General features: G+C 56.2%; 1 protein-coding gene across 3 annotated transcripts in view; it reads right to left on the reverse strand.

Moving 5' to 3' along the window:
- Nucleotides 1-367: 367 nt before the first annotated feature.
- The window catches only part of LOC105494404 (EPH receptor A8), a 42655-nt gene continuing 22862 nt past the window's right edge, over nt 368-20160 (reverse strand). For all 3 annotated transcript variants that reach the window (XM_011762777.2, XM_024796764.2, XM_024796765.2), the window contains exons 5-17: nt 18405-18740; nt 14221-14345; nt 13985-14147; nt 12162-12255; nt 11350-11417; nt 10040-10204; nt 9675-9860; nt 9324-9385; nt 8496-8705; nt 6680-6829; nt 6402-6592; nt 6016-6189; nt 368-5852 (exon numbers count right to left, since the gene is read on the reverse strand). In XM_011762777.2, the coding sequence (XP_011761079.2) occupies nt 5738-5852; nt 6016-6189; nt 6402-6592; nt 6680-6829; nt 8496-8705; nt 9324-9385; nt 9675-9860; nt 10040-10204; nt 11350-11417; nt 12162-12255; nt 13985-14147; nt 14221-14345; nt 18405-18740 (2039 nt within the window). In that variant the 3' untranslated portion in view covers nt 368-5737. The remainder of the gene's footprint in view (nt 5853-6015; nt 6190-6401; nt 6593-6679; nt 6830-8495; nt 8706-9323; nt 9386-9674; nt 9861-10039; nt 10205-11349; nt 11418-12161; nt 12256-13984; nt 14148-14220; nt 14346-18404; nt 18741-20160) is intronic.

Below are 20160 nucleotides of genomic sequence, written 5' to 3' on the forward strand. Positions count from 1 at the left end.
GAGAGGAAGTGAGGAGGCTACTGAGGAGGCTTCCGCAGTCGCTGAGGGAAGAGGAGGCGGCAGCAGAACCAGGGGCAGGTGGACTTGATGAGGCTCCGTGTACATTTTGGGGAGAGAACTGACCACATCTGCTGGTCTGTCGCAGCGCAACCAGCCCCTGCCACCGGGGTCCAGGACCCTGGACAGCGTCAACCCTCCCCTCAGCCCAGAAGAGCCAGTTCTTCCAACCTCCCCACCCCACCATCCCCCCACTTCCCCAACCCCATTTCTGAGACCCCAAGTTTCCTGAAGGCAGCCTGAAGAACCCCTCCCTCCCTTGTGGGTGTCTAAAAATAAGAAACTTTATTTTTTAGAGCAGTTTTAGGTTCACAGCAAAATTGACCAGGAAGTACAGACACTTCTCATATAGCCCCGTCCCCTTTGTGTTTTTTAAACACTCTTATTTAAAATTATAGGCCATTTCAACATATGAGAAAATCGAGAAATAATGTAACAGACACACATCGAGATTAAGTGGATATTCACATTTTGCCATATTTGCTTCAGAGTCCCCTATTTTTACAAAAGAGATGTCAAAGACAGACAGATACAGTTGTGCTGACCTGGTGTTTATCTGTCTCGTGCATATTTTATGCTGTCATTACCTAGTTACGCATTCAAAACCTGTGTATTCAATTCTTACATATATTTTTTTAAAGTTTACATAAATGGTGTAAACCTGTGGAGGTTCCTTTGGTATTTTTTTCGTTCCATGTTACATTTGGAGACTTATCCCTATTGATGGATGTTGATCTAGTTTGTTCATTTGAACGGTGGTTGATTATCTTATTGCACTTATAAAGCAGTTTATTTGTTGTTTTCCTGCTGGGAGGCAGTTAGGCTCCTCTTTGTATTTCTATTACATACTAAGGTGCAATAAATATCCGTGGACATGTATGCTTCTGCATATGAGTATGCGTCTCTGGGACACGGTGGAAAACATTGCTGGTGTCCCACTCGGATGCCTTTTACCTGTAGGTGTTCCCACCCTCTAGCTGTGAGTGTTGACACTAAGGGCTCAGAGCTACTCCCTTCTTGGGAACTCCCTTGCCCACAGTTACACCACTTCTCCATCCTTCCTATGGGGTGGCCATAGCTGATGACTGAGTGACATGGGGGTAGAAAATTTTGGCTCCCTTGCCTCGAGGTAGACCGACTCTGCGTTGTCACTCCTGCCCCAGAGCTCCCATGGGATCAGATCGAAGCTAATCTCCAACTGAGAACATATCACTGCCTAGCGCTTCCACCCTATCTGCCATCCCATCTCCCTTTCACCTAAGAGCTCTGCTTCAATAAATCACTGCACAAGAATCCCTGACTCAGGCCCTGATTAGGAAACTTAACCTAAGAGGCACACATTAGTGGCAGAGTTGGCTAGATCATAGATTTGCTCGTCTTAAAGTTTATTAAGCATTTTCAAATTGCTCTCCAAAGTAGCTGTGCAAATTTAAATTCCCACCAGCAGTTTATAAACATTGCTATTTCCCCCATATCTTCATCAATACTCACGTTAGACACTAATTTTGCCAACCGGATTGGTGTAATGAGCCATCTCATTATTGTTTCAACTTTCATTTCCGTGTTTACTAGTGATGTTGAGACTCTTTTATATCTTGTTTGGCCTTTTACATTTCTTCCTCTGGTATTTAATCACATTTTTTTTTTTTTTTTTTTTTTTTGCCCATTTTCCTATTGCTCTGGAATGTTTTGGTAGATCGATTCTCTGGAGTTATAAAAAACATTGTTTTGGAAACTAATTGTCTCTTGCTCGTATGGATTGCTAATACTTTCTCCCAGCCAGTGGCTTTAAGAAATCTCTTCATCTTTTGTCACACAGAAATAATTGTAGTAAGATTTATCATTTTAAAAATCATTTATGCTTTTTGTGTTTTGTTTAGTTTCTACTCTAAGATCATAAAGTTATTTTCCTCTATTTTCTTGTAAAGTTTTATAGTGTGCTCTTCACATTTAGGACTTTAACCAACCTGGAACTTATTTTGTGAGTGGTGTGAGCAGGGATCCAATTTTATGTTTTCCAATAGGGGAATTCAATTGTTCAACATCATCTGTTAACAAGACCATTTTACCCTTTGTCGTGTTTCACACTCTCCTATATATTTTGATCTGCCCCTAGGCATTATTCTCTGTTCTACTATCTGTTGATCTGTTCCTGGGACCAAATCCATTTTAATTGTTAGAGCTCCATAGTGCCTATTGATACCTGATAGGGGAAGGTTCCCTTCCTCTTCCTCTTTCTTTTTCAAAATTGTCTTGGCTGTTCTGTGTTCTTTATTATTCCATGTACATTTGGGGATGACTCTGTCAAGTTGCCGAGAAAACCCCATTGCAATTTTTATTGGAAATAAAAATGCATGGATTAAATTGGAAGGGCATAGCCAGCGTTGTGGTGGTGAGGCGGCTCCCCATCCATGAACATGGTTTGTTTCTTCCTCTCCTCTGCGTTCCATGCCTTGCACAAAGGACTGCCTTGGAAATCAACCTCCAAACCCTTCTCATTCTTCAGTGCTCAACTGAAATGCTTCCTCCTCCAGTAAGTCCTCCAATGACAGACCTGCCTGTCAAGGCTCTAACACTCTGGCACCCTTCTGGTGCTCTATTTTTTGGACACTTAGCACATTGGATCTGATTGAGGGAACCTCTTTTGTGCAGTCTGCACCTCCACCTAGTCTCTGAGCTTCTGAGAAGAAGGGCTGCGTCTCACAGTCTTATACCCCCAGTAGCACCCAGCACAGAGCAGGTGTTGATTAGGATCTGATGATTGGATCCTATCGCCCAATAGGATGTTAGGATCTCTTCCCCTTAAGGGAAGGTAAGTCTGTAGTAACAGATTCTTCCTCACAGGAAACAACTGGTTTTGTGAGGAAAGGACCTGGTGCTTAGTTTGGAGTCTCAAGGAAGTATAGCTGGCTTGAAATCGACAGATTTAGCTCTATGTGGTGGCTCTGCCATGTGGGACATTGGCCTCTCCAAGTAAGCTTTTGGCCATGTGTGAGTGGGGGACGATATTCTCAATCTCATAGTGCTATTGTGATTCCGAGCGAGACAATGTAGGAAATGCAGTGTAGGTGTTTTCTGCCTGTTCCCACTTCCCCAGTTTGAGGGAGGTTCAGGAGAGAAGCCCTTCGCTCAGCTGGAGATCATCCACTCCCTCACCTCTAAGACCCTGGAGCACCTTCCCCAAATGTCTGAGCCACTGGCACAAATGGATGCTCTTGGCCTCTGCTCTGCCTCTATCTCTGTCTTCTGACCAGAACCCCTGCTGCTGCTCCCTTTCCCCATGAGCAGAGGGAGTCCTCAGCTCCCTGATGTAACTATGGAAGATGCTTGTACTCTGCCTCCCTTATTCTGCCTCCCAGCACCCAGGTCTCCCAGTGGTCCCCCTTGGTCCTGAGGAAGTTGTTTCCAAGAAATGTCCTTTCCCTCCTCTTCCATGGGGTCATCTTTCTCCCCCAAGAGAACTCAAGGGCAATGCCCAGCTGGAAGTGACTGGACTCTAGGGTTAAGCACCATGTGCACCTCTTGGAAGACAGAATTTGGGGCTGTGGGGTGCTTCCTAGCTGAGCCTGGGATTTGGGGTGTGACAAATCTAGGTTCTGATTCATCCCCCGGTCTGTCCTTTGGCTTTAGGCAGGTTGGCTGAACCAGGACTTAGCTTCCCCGTATATACAATGCATGCACTAATCCTACCTCCCCCGACGGATGAGAAAACCAGAGGGGAGAAAAATGAATGGGATGCAAAAAGTAGGTGCTCAGTATGAGGTTGGCCCTTCCCCAACAGGAGATGTCAAGCTTGTAGAGATGGGGGAAAAATGGGGGACACAGGCAAAGATGAGGCAGAATTTATTCTCATTGTGGGTAATTTCAAGAGTCAGGATGGAGACCACATAGAGGCAGGTCCCTAGGACCCTGAGAGGGACCCCACGCTAGAGTCAGGGGCCACACTTTTGCAAGTGCCAGGCCCATGGTGCCTCCATGACTGTGAGGATCCAGAGCCCAGAAACCGGGTAAGAGTGGGGTGGGGGTGGGGAAGAAGACAGGATTCCCCCTGCCCCAGATCGTGTTCTGACCATGTTTCCGACTTCCATAGGAAGGAAGAACAGCTCGGCTATATAGTAATATAATATATAGAGGTGTAGAGAGCTGGCCGCGGCACCTGGATGGGGCTGAGACTCCCCGAATTATTGCAGGAGGGAGAGGGGGCTCAGTGCTGGTGTCCCCGCGGGATAGCTGTGTTGGCTATGGGGAGGGGGGGCAGGGCTGGGGAACTGGGCTTGCCCCTCCCTCTGGGGCTGGCAGGGGGCACACAGTGGGGTTCCTGCTACCCTGTCTGCCAATGGCCTCTGGGTTGGGGCTTTATCACCCTGGGTGCTTTTTATGTGCTTTGAAGACCATTTTTGCATTGTCAGGAGTGAGGAAAAAATATTCTGACATGGTAGAAAAGAGATATTTACATACCCTGGTGGGCCGTAAGGGGGAGGTCAGTGTGAGGGGGCGGGGCTTCCAGGGCACCTCCACCCCCAGCGCCCATGTGGGATGGTGTATGGGGACAAGAGCCTTGGCCGGTGGCAGGAGCCCTGACTCTGCCACTTGGTTGCGGTGCAACCTGGGACGGGGCATCACCCCTCTCTCCAGGCCTCAGTCTCCCCATATGCTACAGAAAGGGCTGGGCTGGGGGCTGAGAAGCTAGGATCCTCTGGTCCCTGATCCTAGGCCTGGGGGACAAGGGGGAGGTATCAGGGCTGGGCAGTGAAAGGTTAGCGAAGGGACTTTGAGTGAGGAGACCTGGGCCGTGGAGGGAAGGCATCAGAGGCTAGAGGGGGCTGCTGAGCCCCTGGCCCTGGCCGGGCAGCCAAGCCCAGCTGAGGGCGTCTCATGTGCTCTGCCATGATGCCTCCATGAAGGTGGCCAGTGGGACTGGCCAGGAACCCTGTTTTCCTGTTGAAGCAGCGGTGGGAGCTGGGTGGAGGCTGCAGGTGGCCTCCTCGGCTAGAGGGAGGACCCAGACCTGAGATACAGCCAGGGTGGGCTCACCCAGGCAGAGATGAGGGTGGGCCTGGTGCTGGTGCAGTTCAGAAGTGGCCCCTGGCTCCAGCCTCCAGGTGTGCGGGGATGTAGGGGTGTGCCTCTCCCCCGTCCCCGTGGGTGCTGGACCTGGTGGTGTCACACACTGAGTTCCCTGCTCACACATCTCCTCATTCATGACACGTCATCCACCATCACCCACATGTGCCTCCAGGCTTAACAGATACGCACACGCTCATAACATGCATACGTCCATGCTGAGACCCGAAGGGGTGGACACACATGATCACACATTGTTCACTCGGGATCCCCTGACCTTGTGAGATCACCCCCCACCACACACACACACGCACACAGAGGCAGGCGAGTGACGTCCCTGTTGGACTCTGTGGCGTGGAGGCCCCAGGCTCCGGAAAAGAGAAGGCACCTGCCCTGGGGGACGGGTGTCCTGGCCAGTGTGGTCACCAAAGGCCCCTTCCCAGGCACCTGACCCCTGATAACTCCAGGTCCTGTGGCGGAGCCTTCAGCCCCCCTAGCGCCCGAGAGGAGGGCAGAGGCCTGGGGCCGCCCTGCCTACTGCCAGCCCCGCACGTCCTCTGCCGCTGGCATGACCTGCGGAGTGTTTGGTGGCCACCTGGGCCTTGCCGGCTATGCATCAGAGGTGCCGGCGGGGCCCCTGGGTGCTGGTCAGCTGGGCCCGCATGGTCTGAATGCTGCCCAGGATCTTCTTCTGGTGACCCATGAGGGTGATGCCCAGGGCACGCACGTCTCTGTGAAGGAAGGGTGCTGCTGGCCAGCTGGGCCTGGGAGGCTGGGAGCCGTGCATGCAGCCAGGGCCATGGATCTGGACCTGTAGCCTCCCCGGCGGCCCTGCCTCTGGGTCCCCGCCCCTGCCCCCACACGCATGGGCCCCCAGCCCCACCCATCACTCACTGGGCGTTCATGCGTAGCACCATGCCCAGAGAGGAGTAGCCGCCCGCAGCGAAGTGGTCTCGGTACCGGCCCATGCGGATGGAGTCCAGCCAGTCCCCCACGGTGAGGCCCCCGCTGCCACCGCTGCCCCCTCGGAGGTCAAAGCAGCTCCGGGCGAAGGCAGGGGGTGGGCACCTAAGGCACAGGGGCCCTTGGTAAGTGGCCAGGGGGTTCGGGAGGTTGGACTCCCGAGAAGAGGCAGGCTGAGGAAGGGGTCAGGAAGGGCAGGGGCCGGGGGCCCAGGCTGGGCCTGGTCCAGATGTCAGGGCCAAACTGTCCCAGGGACAGATCTGGGGCAATAATGGGAGGCAGCTGGGCCTCGAGGAGCTGGGGTGGGCACGAGGCACCTGCTGACAGTGGCGGTGGCCCTGAGACTCTCCGGGCTGCGGATCAGCGCGTCGAGGACACTGACAATCTGGGAGAAGCGAGGCCGCTGCGCCCGGTCCTTGTGCCAGCAGTCAAGCATGAGCTGGTGCAGGGCGCGGGGGCAGCCCATGGGTGCGGGCAGGCGGTACCCCTCCTCCACGGAGCTGATGACCTGCGGGGGATCAGCGCTGGGCTCAGCCATCCCTCCTGGCACCCCAAGTCTTCACCGCCTGCGGCCCCGCCAGGGCCCGGTACTCACATCCCGGTTGGTCATGTTCCAGTAGGGCCGCTCCCCGTAGGCCAGCACCTCCCACATGACCACACCGAAGCTCCACACGTCGCTGGCCGAGGAGAAGGTGCGGAAGGCGATGGCCTCTGGGGCTGTCCAGCGGATGGGGATCTTCCCGCCCTGCGATGGACACACAAGAGTCGAGGGGCTGCCCAGGCCTGGCAAGGTGTCCCCCGAGCCCTCTGAGTCAGAGAGCTAAACACTGGGGTTCTGTTTCCCAGTCCAGAGGGACAACACAGCCCCCACCTTCCCAGAGCACCTGTCCTGAGGGAGGCCCCTCAAGAGCCGCTGTGAAGACGAAGGAAGGAAGGAGTGAGATGCCTGGCACGAGCAGGTGCTCAGCCAGTACCAGTCACAAACCAAGGGGGCTCAGGGGCCACAGCCTAGTCGTTTTCCAACTCTTCCTCTTCCTTCTCTTCCCCCACTTCCTTCTCCTTTCTCCTTCCTTCCTTCCTCCCTTCTTCCTTCCTCCCTTCTTTTCCTCCTCTCTTCCTTCTTTTCCTCCTCCCTTCCTTCCTCTCTTCCTTCCTCCCTTCTTTTCCTCCTCCCTTCCTTCTTTTCCTCCTCCCTTCCTTTCCTCCTCCCTTCCTTCCTTTCCTCCTCCCTTCCTTCCTTCCCTCCTTCCTTCCTCCCTCCTTCTGTCCTTCCTTCCCTCCTTTCTTCTTTCCCTCCCGCCTTCCTCCCTCCCTTCCTTCCCTCCTTCTTTCCTTCCTTCCTGCCTCCCTCCTTCTCTCCTTCCTCCCTCCTTGCTTCCTTCTCTCCTTCCCTCATTCCTTCCTCCTTCTCTCCTTCCTTCCTTCCTCCCTGTCTCCCCCACTTCCTTCCTTCCTCCCCCACTCCCTCCCTCCTTCTTTCCCTTCCCTCCTTCCTTTCCTCCATCCCTCCTTCTCTCCTTCATTTCCTTCCTTCCTCCCTCCCTCCCTCTCTCCCTCCCTTCCTTCCTCCCCCACTCCCTTTGTCATTCCCTCCCTCCCTTCCTTTCGCTCCCCTTTCCCCTCCCCTCCTCTCCACACTCCCCTCCCCTTCCCTTCCTTTCCTCCTTTCTTCCTTTCCACCTTCCTTCCTTCCCTCCTTTGCCTCCTCCTTCCTCCCTCTCTCCTTTCCCTCCTTCCCTCCCTCCTTTCCTCCTCCTTCCCTTCTTCCTTCCTCCTTCTCCCTCCTTTCTTTCCTCCCCTACTCCCTCCCTTCTTCTCTCCCTTTGCTCCCTCCTTCCTTGCTCCCTCCCTCTCTCCACTCCCTCCTTCCTTCCTTCCTTCTTTCTTTTGTTGTCACAGGATCCTTCTCCATGGGAAACCTTACTCAGAGGCTGTGGGACAGAGGCTAAGGGAGGGCTCCTGTTGGGGCAGGGTGGAAACTGACCCCTGTGCACTCAGCTCCTGCCTTTAAGGCCGCCCCTAAAGCACCTCTAGAGAGGTCCAAATCCCCATGGAACACGTTTGAAAACAGCTGGGTTTTAGGCAAACTTTAGAGACAGATGTGGAGTCTGGGTACAATTCGGGGAGATTCCAATCCTCCTCAAGTCTCCTGGTGAGTGAGCGACCATGGGGACCAGCCCTGGGGTCTCCCCTGGCCACCTGGTGACAGAGGAAAGGCAGGCAAGGCTGTTCCCATTTCCCAGATGAAGGCACTGGCGTGAAGAGGAGAAACAGGATGTGCCCCAGGTTGAGGGCCACCCCGAAACTGCCAACTTCATTCAACTACTTGCAGAAGAATTGTCGGGCCCTGGGTGCCACCGGCGCCACCTCCCCACTCCCCAGTCTAGCCAGAAGGAGTGTGGGCGACGCACCGTGGTGGTGTAGGCAGCATCCGGGTCGTCCTCTAGCACCCGTGAGAGTCCGAAGTCAGACACCTTGCAGACCAGGTTGCTGTCAACCAGGACGTTGCGGGCGGCCAGGTCTCGGTGGACGTAGCCCAGGTCTGAGAGGTAGCGCATGCCGGCACCCACTCCTCTGAGCATGCCCACCAGCTGCATGATGGTGAATTGCCCATCGTGGGTCTGCAGGGGGACACGGCTTGGGCTTCAGGAAGGCCCAGTGAGGCGCCTGGTCCGTGAACAGGAACCCCGCCCATCTGTAGGATGCTCTAGATGGCGCTTTGCAATTTACCAATTGCTCCATGCTTCTGAAGCACCTTGCAGTTAAGGGTTATTCTCCTGGTCTCATTTGCCCTCACAGCAACCCTGCGAGGTAGGTGGGGCAGCAATGACAGCTTACCCATTTTGTGGAACGAGAGATGGAGGCCCAGAGAGGTTAAGCTCTGTGCCTAAGAGCACCCAGCAAAGAAACTGCAGGGCAGGAGCTGGGAATCCCGCCGTCTCCACCACAGCCAGCATGTCCCCCAGCTGGGTGGGGCCTGGATTCCTACAGAGGCACCTCCCTCAGCCTGCGTGAGGGGCAGCAGGACCCCGTGGAGCAGAGGGACTTTCATGCAATGGGGGCCGAAAGGCAGTTTGACTGGCTGACCTCGAAGACCTCCTCCCTATACCTGCCTCCCACTCCCCGGCCTGTGGTGTCCAAGCCAGGGAGGAGGCTTAGAGGGCTTTGCACTAGCTCCCAAAACCCAGACTGGACCTCCCTCCCCAAGCCCATGCAAGAGGCAGACGTGGGACACACACCCTCAGGAAGGCGTCCAGAGAGCCGTTCTCCATGTACTCCGTCACGATCATTGCCAGGCGGCCTGGGGCGGGCAGTGGGGAGAGGGTGGCTCTTGGTTGGGGCTCAGGGCTGCTGATCAGAGACCCCAGGAGCATACTGCCCTCCCAGGACCTGTGCCAGCACTGGAAGCCCCAGGGTGCCTTGGATTTCCACTGGGGTCCCAGGCTCTGGGCACCCCGAGTCATTTGGGGACCTGAACCGAGAGGACAGGGTCAGGTGGGGCAGAGCAGGATGGATGAGGGGATGGACCCAGAGGCCTGTCCAGGCAGGAGGGGCACTGCAGGGGGAGGCTGTCCTTGCCTGGCACCTACCGCGGGTGACGACACCCTCGAGGCGGATAATGTTGGGGTGGTCGAATTGCCCCATGATGGACGCCTCACTCAGGAAGTCCCGCCGCTGTCTCTCCGTGTAGCCAGCTTTGAGGGCCTTGATGGCCACGGGCACATCCCGCTGCCCTGGCACCTGCAGCCTCCCATAGCAGACTTCCCCGGACTCTCCTGCAGGCTCCGAGAGGGGCAGGTGGGGAGGGGGGGCAGTGGGACCCTCAGACTCCCCCAGGCTCCCAGGCCCTTGTGCCCCCTGGGCCTGCCAGACCCTTGGGTCACACACTTCCTCTGCCCTGGGTACCCCCACCTTGCCCCGTGCTGTCCCTGCCCTCACAACCCCAGAGACTCACCAGAGCCGATGATTTTCTCGATGTGGATCCTAGAGGCCTCGATCTCCCGGGTGAAACTGCGGCCGGCCCGGCCCGGCTCCTCGTAGGTGTGGGGTTCCGCGTAGAACTGGGGTTCTGGGAGCTTTCCCGGGGGGTGATGCAGGGGTAGGAAGACAGGTGGGGGTGCTGAGGGGTGGGAGGAGGCCCTTCAGTAGGTCCCAGGAGGGATTTTTCCCTCCCAGCAGTCCCTGGGCCTGGGATGGGTCTGGGTGGAGTAAGGGGTGTCTCTGGGAATCTCTGGATGTGCTAGAAAACAACACGCACCCCATAAGTACTTCCCACGTGAAAGCGGGGTGTCTGGAGTCGCTCTGGGGTTTCTACGGGGCTGTGGAGTCTCCAGAGGGTTCTGGGCATGTCTGTCATTTTCTGGGGTCACTTTTACAGTCCTTGAGATCTTTCTCAATTGTTCTGGAGTAGGGATGTAGCAAAAGTAAGTTTTTGCCACAAGGGTCAACTTTGATTCATTGAAAATAGTTTCTGGCCAGGCGCGTTGGTTCACTCATGCCTGTAATCCCAGCACTTTGGGAGGCTGAGGCAGGTGGATCACTTGAGGTCAGGAGTTCAAGACCAGCCTGGCCAACATGGTGAAACCTCGTCTCTACTAAAAATACAAAACTTAGCAGTGAGTGTTGGTGCACGCTTGTAATCCCAGCTACTTGGGAGGCTGAGGCAGGAGAATCACTTGAACTCTGGAGGCAGAGGTTGCAGTGAGCTGAGATTGAGCCACTGCACTCCAGCCTGGGTGACAGAGTGAGACTCCATCTCAGAATAAATAAATACATACATACATAAATATATAAATAAATATAAAAAGTAGTTAAGGAGGAGTCTGAGGCTGCACCCAGGCCTGGTGGGAACTGGCACCATGCTTGATGCTAATGTCTACCATGGGCACAGGAGTGGGGCATGGAGGGAGGCGTCCCCAGATTCGCCTTATTGTCTGGGATCTCTACAGGATCCTGAAAATCTCTCCGTAGTAGGGGTTCATTGTCAAAGAGTATATGAACTCCCACTCCAAAATCATATACAAATGTGTGCCCTTCCCTGGGGAGAGGATCTCTAGCATCCTGAATGTAGTCTGAGAGTCCAAGAGGCATGAACGGCGCTGCCCTCTGGGACACCAGGTCTCTGTGACATCCTGGAGTCTGTCTCTCAGGCTCTGGTCTTTCCACTGGGCACCTTCCTCCTTCCCATCTGTGCCACCCCCAGTCCAGCACTGGGTCTCCCTGTGGCCTTCCCTCTACCCCAGACCTCTGGGCCCCTGCACTCACCCTGTCCATTCTGATAGTGCATCTTCTCCTCGTCCGAGTCCTGGAAGGCCTTGCTGTAGCCACAGTGCCTGCAGAGGAGGGCACCGCCCTGCCTGAGGCCAGGCCATCCCTAGCCCAGGACCTGACCCCAACCAGGGGACGAGTCATGGCTTCTCTCTTCATGCCCTTCCCCTGACAGGTCAGCTCCTGCTCCTTACAAAGTCTGCAGGGGAAACTAAACTATGACAGCCGTGACGGTCACAAGCACTGTGTGATCCTCAAAATGCCCTCGAGTCCACCTGACCCTCTTGGCAAAGTCTACGACGCTGTCAGCCCAATGTTACATGAAACCACCGTTGGTGGGGCATTGGAAGATGAGGCTTCTGTGGCCAACAACACTGGGTGACCTTGGCCAGCCCCTTCCCTTCCCTGGGTCACCATTTCTCCATCAATTAGATGATCCTCATTGTCTGGGACCCCAAGCCCACACACTATCCTGTCTCTACCTCCCTCCAAAATGGAGTGGAGAGGACAAAGTAACTGAGAGTACAGGCTTGAGTTTGACAGACCTAGGCTCGTGTCCTAGCTCTGGCATTTATCAACTGTGTGATTCTGGCAAGAAGCCTAGCCTCTCTGATCCCCAATTTACTCATCTGCAAAGTGAGGTCAGAATCTCTACATCACTGGCATGTCATTAGGTTAAATGAGGTGATGTATTTGTAAGTGAGCCAGCCCCAGGCACACGGGGACCACCGGCTCGGTGGGGCTGGGGGCAGGCAGGAGGTACAGCGCTTGAGAGGAGGGGCTGGGTGTGGCTGGGCCAGACCACCCACCTCTTCTTGCAGATAAGCAGGAGCAGAAGCACCACCAGGCCTGTGATGAGAGTCAGGCAGATCCAGACAATGGTCCTGGTGTCATAGCGGGGCCCTGCAGGGGAAAGCCAGGGTTGGGGGACCAGGCTCTCAGCCTTGGCCTTGGGCCTAGGGGTCTGGCAGTCCTCTGAGCCTGCCTGGCTGGGACTCTGGGGCCAGTGGGGAGCCTCCTTAGCCAGGAGCCAGCCCAGAGTCAGGGCGCAGGCCAGCTCCTCCTCTGCTCCCACCCCACCCTCTCCTAAGCTTCCTCTTCAAGCTCCCGAGACCTGGATGCCCCCGGCTTCCTAATGCTGGTGCCGCTGCTTCTTGGGGCTGTGGGACCGGGGAAGACTCGTGTGTCCTCTGAGCCAATAAACGCCTGTCCTTCCTGTTATCCTGACAGTGACAACACGGAGTGTGCTGAGAGCTGTACCTTCAAGCCTCAGTAAACCCTCCCCACATCCCTTCCAGGGAGACCCCAGCATTATCTTCAGTTTTCAGATGGAAAGCTGAGGCGCAGAGAACTCAAGGAAATGACTCGAGGCCACACAGTACATAGGATGGAGGGCTCAGGATTCCCATCTGGGTGGTCTCGAGGGGGTGCCAGGCCTACGAGCACCGGAGGCACTCAGACGCCCAGCGAGTGCCAGGTGGGCGGTTGCTATCTCTGTCCTAGCTCCAGCACGCGGTGGGTGCACATACAGGAGACCCTGACTCAGGCTGGAGATTGGGGCAGGAGAGTGAAAGGGACAGCGTCGAAGCCAGAGGGTCCCAAATGTGACAGTGCCTGGGGATCACCAAGGGCTTGTTAAAACCCAGATGGCTAGGCTCCACCCACAGGGTTTCTGAAGGGCTGGGGTGAGGACTGGGAATTCGCATTTTTAGTAAGTCCCCAGGTGACACCAATGCTGCTGGTCCCAGACCCTGATACTGAGACCCAGATCTCAGTACCAGCCATTGTGTGTGGGGGGCTGTCACCATCTCTGCCGCCTTAGGCGAGCAACTGTCCTTCTCTGAGCCTTGGTTTTTCATCTGCGAAAATGCCGACAGAGGCAGGGTGCAGTGGCTCATGCCTGTAATCCCAGCACTTTGGGAGGCCAAGGCGGGTGGATCACCTGAGGTCAGGAGTTCAACACCAGCCTGGTCAACATGGTGAAACCCCATTTCTATTAAATACACAAAAAATTAGGCTGGCAGCGGTGGCTCATGCCTGTAATCCCAGCACTTTGGGAGGCTGAGGTGGGTGGATCACAAGGTCAGGCGTTCGAGACCAGCCTGGCCAAGATGGTGAAACCCCGTCTCTACTAAAAATACAAAAATTAGCTGGGCATGGTGGGGGAGCGCCTGTAGTCCCAGCTACTCAGGAGGCAGAGGCAGGAGAATTGCTTGAACCTGGGAGGTGGCGGTTGCAGTGAGTCGAGATCACACCACTGCACTCTAGCCTAGGCGACAGAGCAAGACTCCGTCTAAAAAAAAAAAAAAAAGTAGTCGGGTGTGTTGGCTCAAACCTGTAATTCCAGCTACTGTGGAGGCTGAGGCAGAAGAATCCCTTGAACCCTACTCAGGAGGCGGAGGCTGCAACAAGCTGAGATTGCGCCACTGCACTCCATCCTGGGTGGCAGAGTGAAACTGTCTCAATTAAACAAAAAAACTCCGACAACACCACTTGGTAGGGCAAGGAGAGCAGAAACCCTGCATTGGCACCAGCTCAGCCCGCACTAGCTCTCTTCTCGGCCACCCCTCTACCCCAGGGTCCTGGTGCCTGAGCTGCTCCACGCCCACACCCGCCCCCTCCCTGCACTCACGGGGTTTCCCAGTCTCCACCTCCATGGCCTGGCTGAAGCGGCCACAGCCTGCTGAGGTGCGGGCTCGGACCTGGAACACATAGCGCGTGCCTGGCTTGAGGCCGGAGACGGTGGCTCTGGTGGTGACGGCCTTGAGGGTGGAGTAGCTCTGCATCTCCTTGTCCTGCCACGGGACGGTGGTCAGTGGGCCCTGCCCGGATGGCCCAGCCCCGCCCGCTCAGTCCTGCCCGTGGTACCTTCTCGTAGTACTTGATCTCATACTCCAGGATGATGCCGTTGGGCTGCTCAGGCTCCTGCCACAGTAGCGAGACGCTGGTCTGCCCTGCCCGCTCTTGCCGGATCACCACCACCTGGGACGGGGCTGGGGCGGCCAATCCCATCAGATGGGCGGATGGGAGACAAGGGGTGGCCTCTCTCCCACCCCTTCCCAGGCTCCACCCGGGGATCCTGGTTCCAGCCCTGCTCAGCTTCCTGACGGTCCTGCCCCAGCCCCAGGACAGCCAGCACCCTCCAGTTCTCCCAACAAATCACTGGTGGCCACTTGGGGTCAGTGCCCTGGGGTTGGTGTGGCCTGGCATGGTCTGGGATGCTAGGGTTGGCTTGGCCAAGGAGCGGGTTGAGTCTCGCTCTCCAGCCCAGGGCCTGGCATGGGCCAGCTGCTTGGGAGTGCTTGAGAAAGGACGAAAGGTCAGGCAAAAGAAGTGTAGCATGGAGGAACGGGCCCCTTACTGCCTGGGTTTGGAGGGTGTAGCTGGGACAACTCTGGACGCGGAGGGAAGGGGGTGAGCTGAGCCCCAGCTATTCACACTTGGTTGCCCATCCATCCCTCCCTCCTTGATGGAGTCACCCATGCCTTTCTTCATGCATCCCTCCCTCCTGGCTCAGGTGCGGTCAGCCCTGTGGGGAGCCTGCTAGGAGGCGTCAGACACAGCCACAGCCACACCCAGAGGGAACTGCGCTGTCCTTCCTGCCCCTCCAGACCTCAGGCCTCCTCCTCCCCTCTGCTCACTCCGAGTTCTGACTCTCTACCCTACGTGACTAAGTCTTCCCTCATGTCTGGGCATCCCCAGCATAACTCGGAGCTCCCTGAGGGCAGGCACTGCACAGAGTAGGTGCCCAATAAATGCTGCTGATGATTCTGGCATGAGAAATTAAGAAGCAGCTCCAGAGTTGCACTGGAAGGGTGTGGTCCAGGGGAAAGCCCACCAGCCCAGGAGCCAGGCGTGGGTTCGGGACTCGGCTCCCTCTTGCTGGCTGGGACCCTGGGTGAGTCACTTGCTGTCTGTGGATGCCAGGTACCCTTCTATAAAGTGAAGCTAATGAGCACCACCTGCCAGGGGGAGGGGAGGATTTGATGAGGCCACTGTTTGCAAGGGACACACAGGGTGTGTCTCTTAAAGCAGGAGGTGCTGTGGGATGGGGGTGGACAGAGTGAGACCAGGGCCCAGAGCGGGAGTGCTCCAGGGAGAAGCTGGTTGTAGAGAAGTGGCAATGGTGAGACAGGAGGGGCAGGTGGTCTTTGAGCACAGTCCTCCCCAATTGCTTAGAGCTGTCACTTGATCCTTTAGAACTCCTTAGTGCCTATCACATGCTGGGCATGGGGCTAGGAGCCGGGAGCACTGCGGTGCCTAAGACAGCCCTTGAGGAGCTTCTGTCCCAGGAAAGGAGACAGGGCGTCCAATAAACAGGAGAATGGGGGTTCTTTTGGTGCTGGAAAGGTAGGAAGGGGTGCTGTGATGGAGAAGATGTCTGCAGGGCCCGGAAGGGCACTGGGCCATTTCAGCTGTGATGGTCGGGGGAGCTTCCAGGGCAGAGGAGCCAGGCATGGGAATGTCAGGGGAAGAGCGAGTCATTCCGAAGGAGAAGCCAGGCCATGGCCCAGCAGCAGGGAAAGACCCAGCGTGTTCAACGAGGGGCACCGGAGGCCATCGTGGCCAGAAGAGAGTGAGCCAGGGAAAGAGGTGCTCTGGAGAGGCAGGCGGGGGCGAAGCCATGTGGGTCCACAGGCCATGAGAATGTCTGAATTGCATGTGCACTCAGCCTGGGCTGTGAAGGGCTTTGAGGACAGCTTGATCTCACGTATTTTCATTTACAAAATTTGGGGGGCTGGGCACGGTGGCTCATGCCTGTAATCCCAGCACTGTGGGAGGCTGAGGCAGGAGGATCACTTGAGCCCAGGAGTTTCACATCAGCCTGGGAAATAGAGGGAGACCCCATCTCTACAAAAAATAAAAAAATAAATAAATAAAAATCACTGGGCATGGTGCTGTGTGCCTTTGGTCAGCTACTTGGGAGGCTGAGATGGGAGGATCACTTGGGCTCCGGAGACCAAGACTGCAGTGAGCTGTGATTGTGCCACTGCACTCCAGCATGGGCGACAGATTGAGACATTGTCTCAAAAAAAGAAAGTTTTTTGCAGAGATGGGGTCTTGCCATGTTGCCCAGGTTGGTCTCAAACTCCTAGCCTCAAGCGATCCTCCTGCCTTGGCCTCCCAAAATGCTGGGATTACAGGCGTGAGCCACCACGCCCAGCCCTCACTTCTATTTTTAAAGCTCACTCAGAAGTGGTGTGGAGAATGTCTTGTGGGGGTGAGGCAAGAGGGGTCTCCTGTGGTGGTCCAGGCATGGACTCGGGGGGGTGGAAGTCAGTTGGTCATTTTGAAGGGAGGCCCCTGGGGCTTTCAGGCGGATGGATGTGACATGCATGAGAGTCAAGGATGACAGCTTGGGTTTGGGGGTGCCACGTCCTAGGGTGGGGCAGGTGCAGGTGGGGCAGGGTTGTGTTTCACACAACCGAATGGAGACGGGAGAGGGCAGCTGGGTCCCAGGGGAGAGGTCTGCGCTGGTGACTGCGAGTTGGGGTTGTTAGTACGAAGATGGAATTCAAAGTCATGGGCCCTGAAACAGCCACCCAGAAAAGATGGATCTGGGCACACAGGAAAGAGAGGAGGGCCCAGGACATTCCCAGGGACCTGTGGCCTTTAGAGGCCATTTAGAGGAGGTGGGGTTACAAAAATGAGAGGGACAGGCCACACAGGTCGATGGAAAATGGGGGTGGGCTGGGACACAGGAGCAAGAGAAAAGTGTTCCCAGGAAGAGGAAATGAAAGGGGGAGGGGCGCCCATGGATGGGGCCATGTGGCACTGCTGACTTCTGTGTAGAGGTGAGGAAAGATGCAGAGAAGGCCGACAGGGGAGAGGAAGTAGATACGCCAGGTGCGGACAGAGAGGGTCTTAGGGGAAGCGAAACGGTCTGGTGGCTGGAAGGGAAGGCAGGTTCAAGGCAGGGTCCAGTTTCCTCTTTAATGTTGGGGCTTCCTGGAGGCTGCCGGAATGCTGTGGGCTTCTCTTGCTCTCCCCTCCATTGGGACCAGCCTGCCAGGGGCCTCAGGTGCCTAGAGACAGGTGGGCAAGGGCTGGGCTCTACCATGGGGCACACAGGTCGCTTTCTCTGTGTTGCCAGCACCTGGCACCGTGCTTGGCATTTAGTGGGTGCTCCAGGAGGGCTGTAGAATGAGGGAATCTTCTGAAGGGGTGAGGCCCTGGCGCCAGGGAACAACATTCCCTGGATTCAGAGTTGGGGGGACCTGCTTCACTTGGGAGTGACACAGACCTGGGTTTGAGCCCTGCCTCTGCCACTTCCTATGTCAGGTGGCCCTGGGTGGCTCTCCAGACCTCAGTTTCTTCCTCTGTGACATGGTAGGCATAGTGTCTGTGGGGCCAGGGCTGCGTGGTTTTGGGAGGAGATGGTGGGTGGGGGCCTCAGGGTCCTGGGCACAGGTGAGGGTGGCTGGTAATAGGAAGCTGCCCTGGGCGGGCTGTTGGGCCAGCCTGTCACTTAACAGGCAGGATCCTCCAGAGTTTGGGAAGAAAGAGGTTCTGGGGTGAATTCTGCCCACCAGCTGGCCAGAAACTGATGGATAAATGACTGTGGTCCAAGCCAGTGAAGCCAAGTCTATCCCAGGGGCAGCTGTAGCAGCTGTTCTGGAAAATGATCATCAGAGTGATTTTATTTTTTAATGACATTTATTGAGCATTTACCACGGGCCAGGTGCTGGGCTAAGCAATTTCATTCCTCTCATTTAAGCCTCCTGAGAGGACCTCGGGCAGGTACTATTATTCCCATTGCACCAGGGAGGAAACAGAGGCGCAGAGAGGGAAAATTCTGGAACCTAGGCTTTCGACAGCCACACTAGCCTGCCTCTGAGCTTTTGGGATTTCTGTTACTGATAGAACATGTTCCACTTTTCTAAAGGCAATGAAGAGCCTCCAGCTCTGGGTCCTGGTGAGAAGGGCAGGGCCAGAGAGGCACTTGCCTGAAGGCCCACAGCACGTCCCGGCAGAGCTTTGATCCCTGGATGGGCCTGGGGCAGGGGAAGCTGGGGGACTGGGAAGCTACGGGCCGGAGCTTCTCCGCCTACCTGCCTGGTTCGTGGTGATGTTGACCACGGCGGCCCGGCGGGGCTCGGGGCTCAGGTCGGACACGCCATTGACGGCCTCTATCCAGAAGGAGTAGTTCATGTGGGCCAGCAGGTTGGCCACCAGCAGGCTGGCCTGCACCAGGCTTGTCTGCTGGGGCACAAAGCGGGTGCCGCTCCCACACGCCTCGCAGCGGCTCAGGGCCCAGGGGCAGCGGCGGCACACGGCGTTGTAGGTGACGTCACTGCGGCCACCTGGGTCCAGGGGAGGGGCCCACTCCAGAGTCACCGATGTCCCATTTACACTGGAGATGAGGTTCACTGGTGCCGAGGGCGGCCCTGAGGGCAGAGGATGACAGGTGGGGCAGTGATTATTCATTTGGGCCGTCCTGTCTTCCTATCGTCAGACCTGGGACTCCCCAAGGGAAGGGCTCCCCACCATATTTAGGGCTCCTTAAGGATAGGGTCACATCTACTTCATCCTCTGGAGCCTCCCCAACGGCAGAGTTTGTGTCTCTGCCATCAGACTGGGACCACAATGTCAGGGTCTGGGCACAGAACCCTGGGACCCCATACACCCCACCCATCAGGACCACGGTGATCCCAGGGTCTGGGCGTCCCAGTGCTTGCCCAGAGCGGGAGAGAGACCGCACAGTCCCGGGGGCGCCCATAGCAGCCACCCCGTGTGTAAGTGACCCAGGCATTTGCAGCCACATTCATTCCTTGACCCTTCTGAGCTGGATCTGATATAAAATGCCACTGAGCATGCACTGCAGGATTAAGTGGAGGTCCCCAGAAGCCCACTGTATATCCCCATGGCTGTGTGTACCAAGCAACCCCTCCCCAACCCCGGGCATGGGAGCCTCTGTCTGGGCAGCACAAAGACTCTGGAGAGAGACGGGTGGCCCCTTGGTTGAGCAGACCAGGACGTGGGGCTGGGGCATGAGGGGCTGGGGTGGGGGTTTGAGCGAGGAGAGCATGGGGGTCTGTGGGGGCCCCTGGCCTCAGAATTCTAGTTTTCAGAATCCCAGGCAGAGAATCTTAGATCTTCAGAAAACAGAATTGTAAGATCTTGGAATCAGAATCTTACAATCTGAAGAGAAGAGAATTTTAACATCTGAAGGGTATAGAATACTAAAAGATCAGCCTTTATAGTCTTAAGCTTTCCAGAACCTAAAGGCACTGAACCATGGGTGTGGAAAGAAACCAGAGTCCAGCCAGCTCCACGCAAGTGTCCATGACCTGGGGCCAGACTCGCCTTGCCTGAGGAGCCCACGCTGTCACCCTGTCACCTGGCCACCTTTTCTGCCCCAACAGGTCCCACATGGGGAAAATGCACAGATCTGGGCAGGGCAGTGGAGGGAGGGTGTGTGTGTGTGTCTGTGTATATGTGACAAGCATGTAGGCATGAATGCACCTGGGCCCTTGCCTGCCATGTGCAGGGAGTCTGGGGCTGGGTGGTGATGGATGTATGGGAGGGGGAGATGGGCGTCGGTGCTTGGGTAGATTCAGAGCAAAATCAGAACAGTCTGAAGCGCCTCTTGCCCTACCACAAGAGCCCAGGGTTGGCAACTGGGCTGGGCTGAGCAGGCTGTGGTCCCTCCCCAGGCCTGGAATGGGAGTATGAGTGGCCCGTCAGGACAGATGAGAGGAGAGAACCCAGGTACTGCATCAGCAGAAGGTAGGACAGTCACGCGGCCCTACAGGCATGGGCACAGAATCCCTCCCATACCTTCAGGTCCGCAGGGCTGGTGCACAT

Source organism: Macaca nemestrina, chromosome 1, assembly GCF_043159975.1.
Source record: "Macaca nemestrina isolate mMacNem1 chromosome 1, mMacNem.hap1, whole genome shotgun sequence".
NCBI lineage: Eukaryota > Metazoa > Chordata > Mammalia > Primates > Cercopithecidae > Macaca > Macaca nemestrina.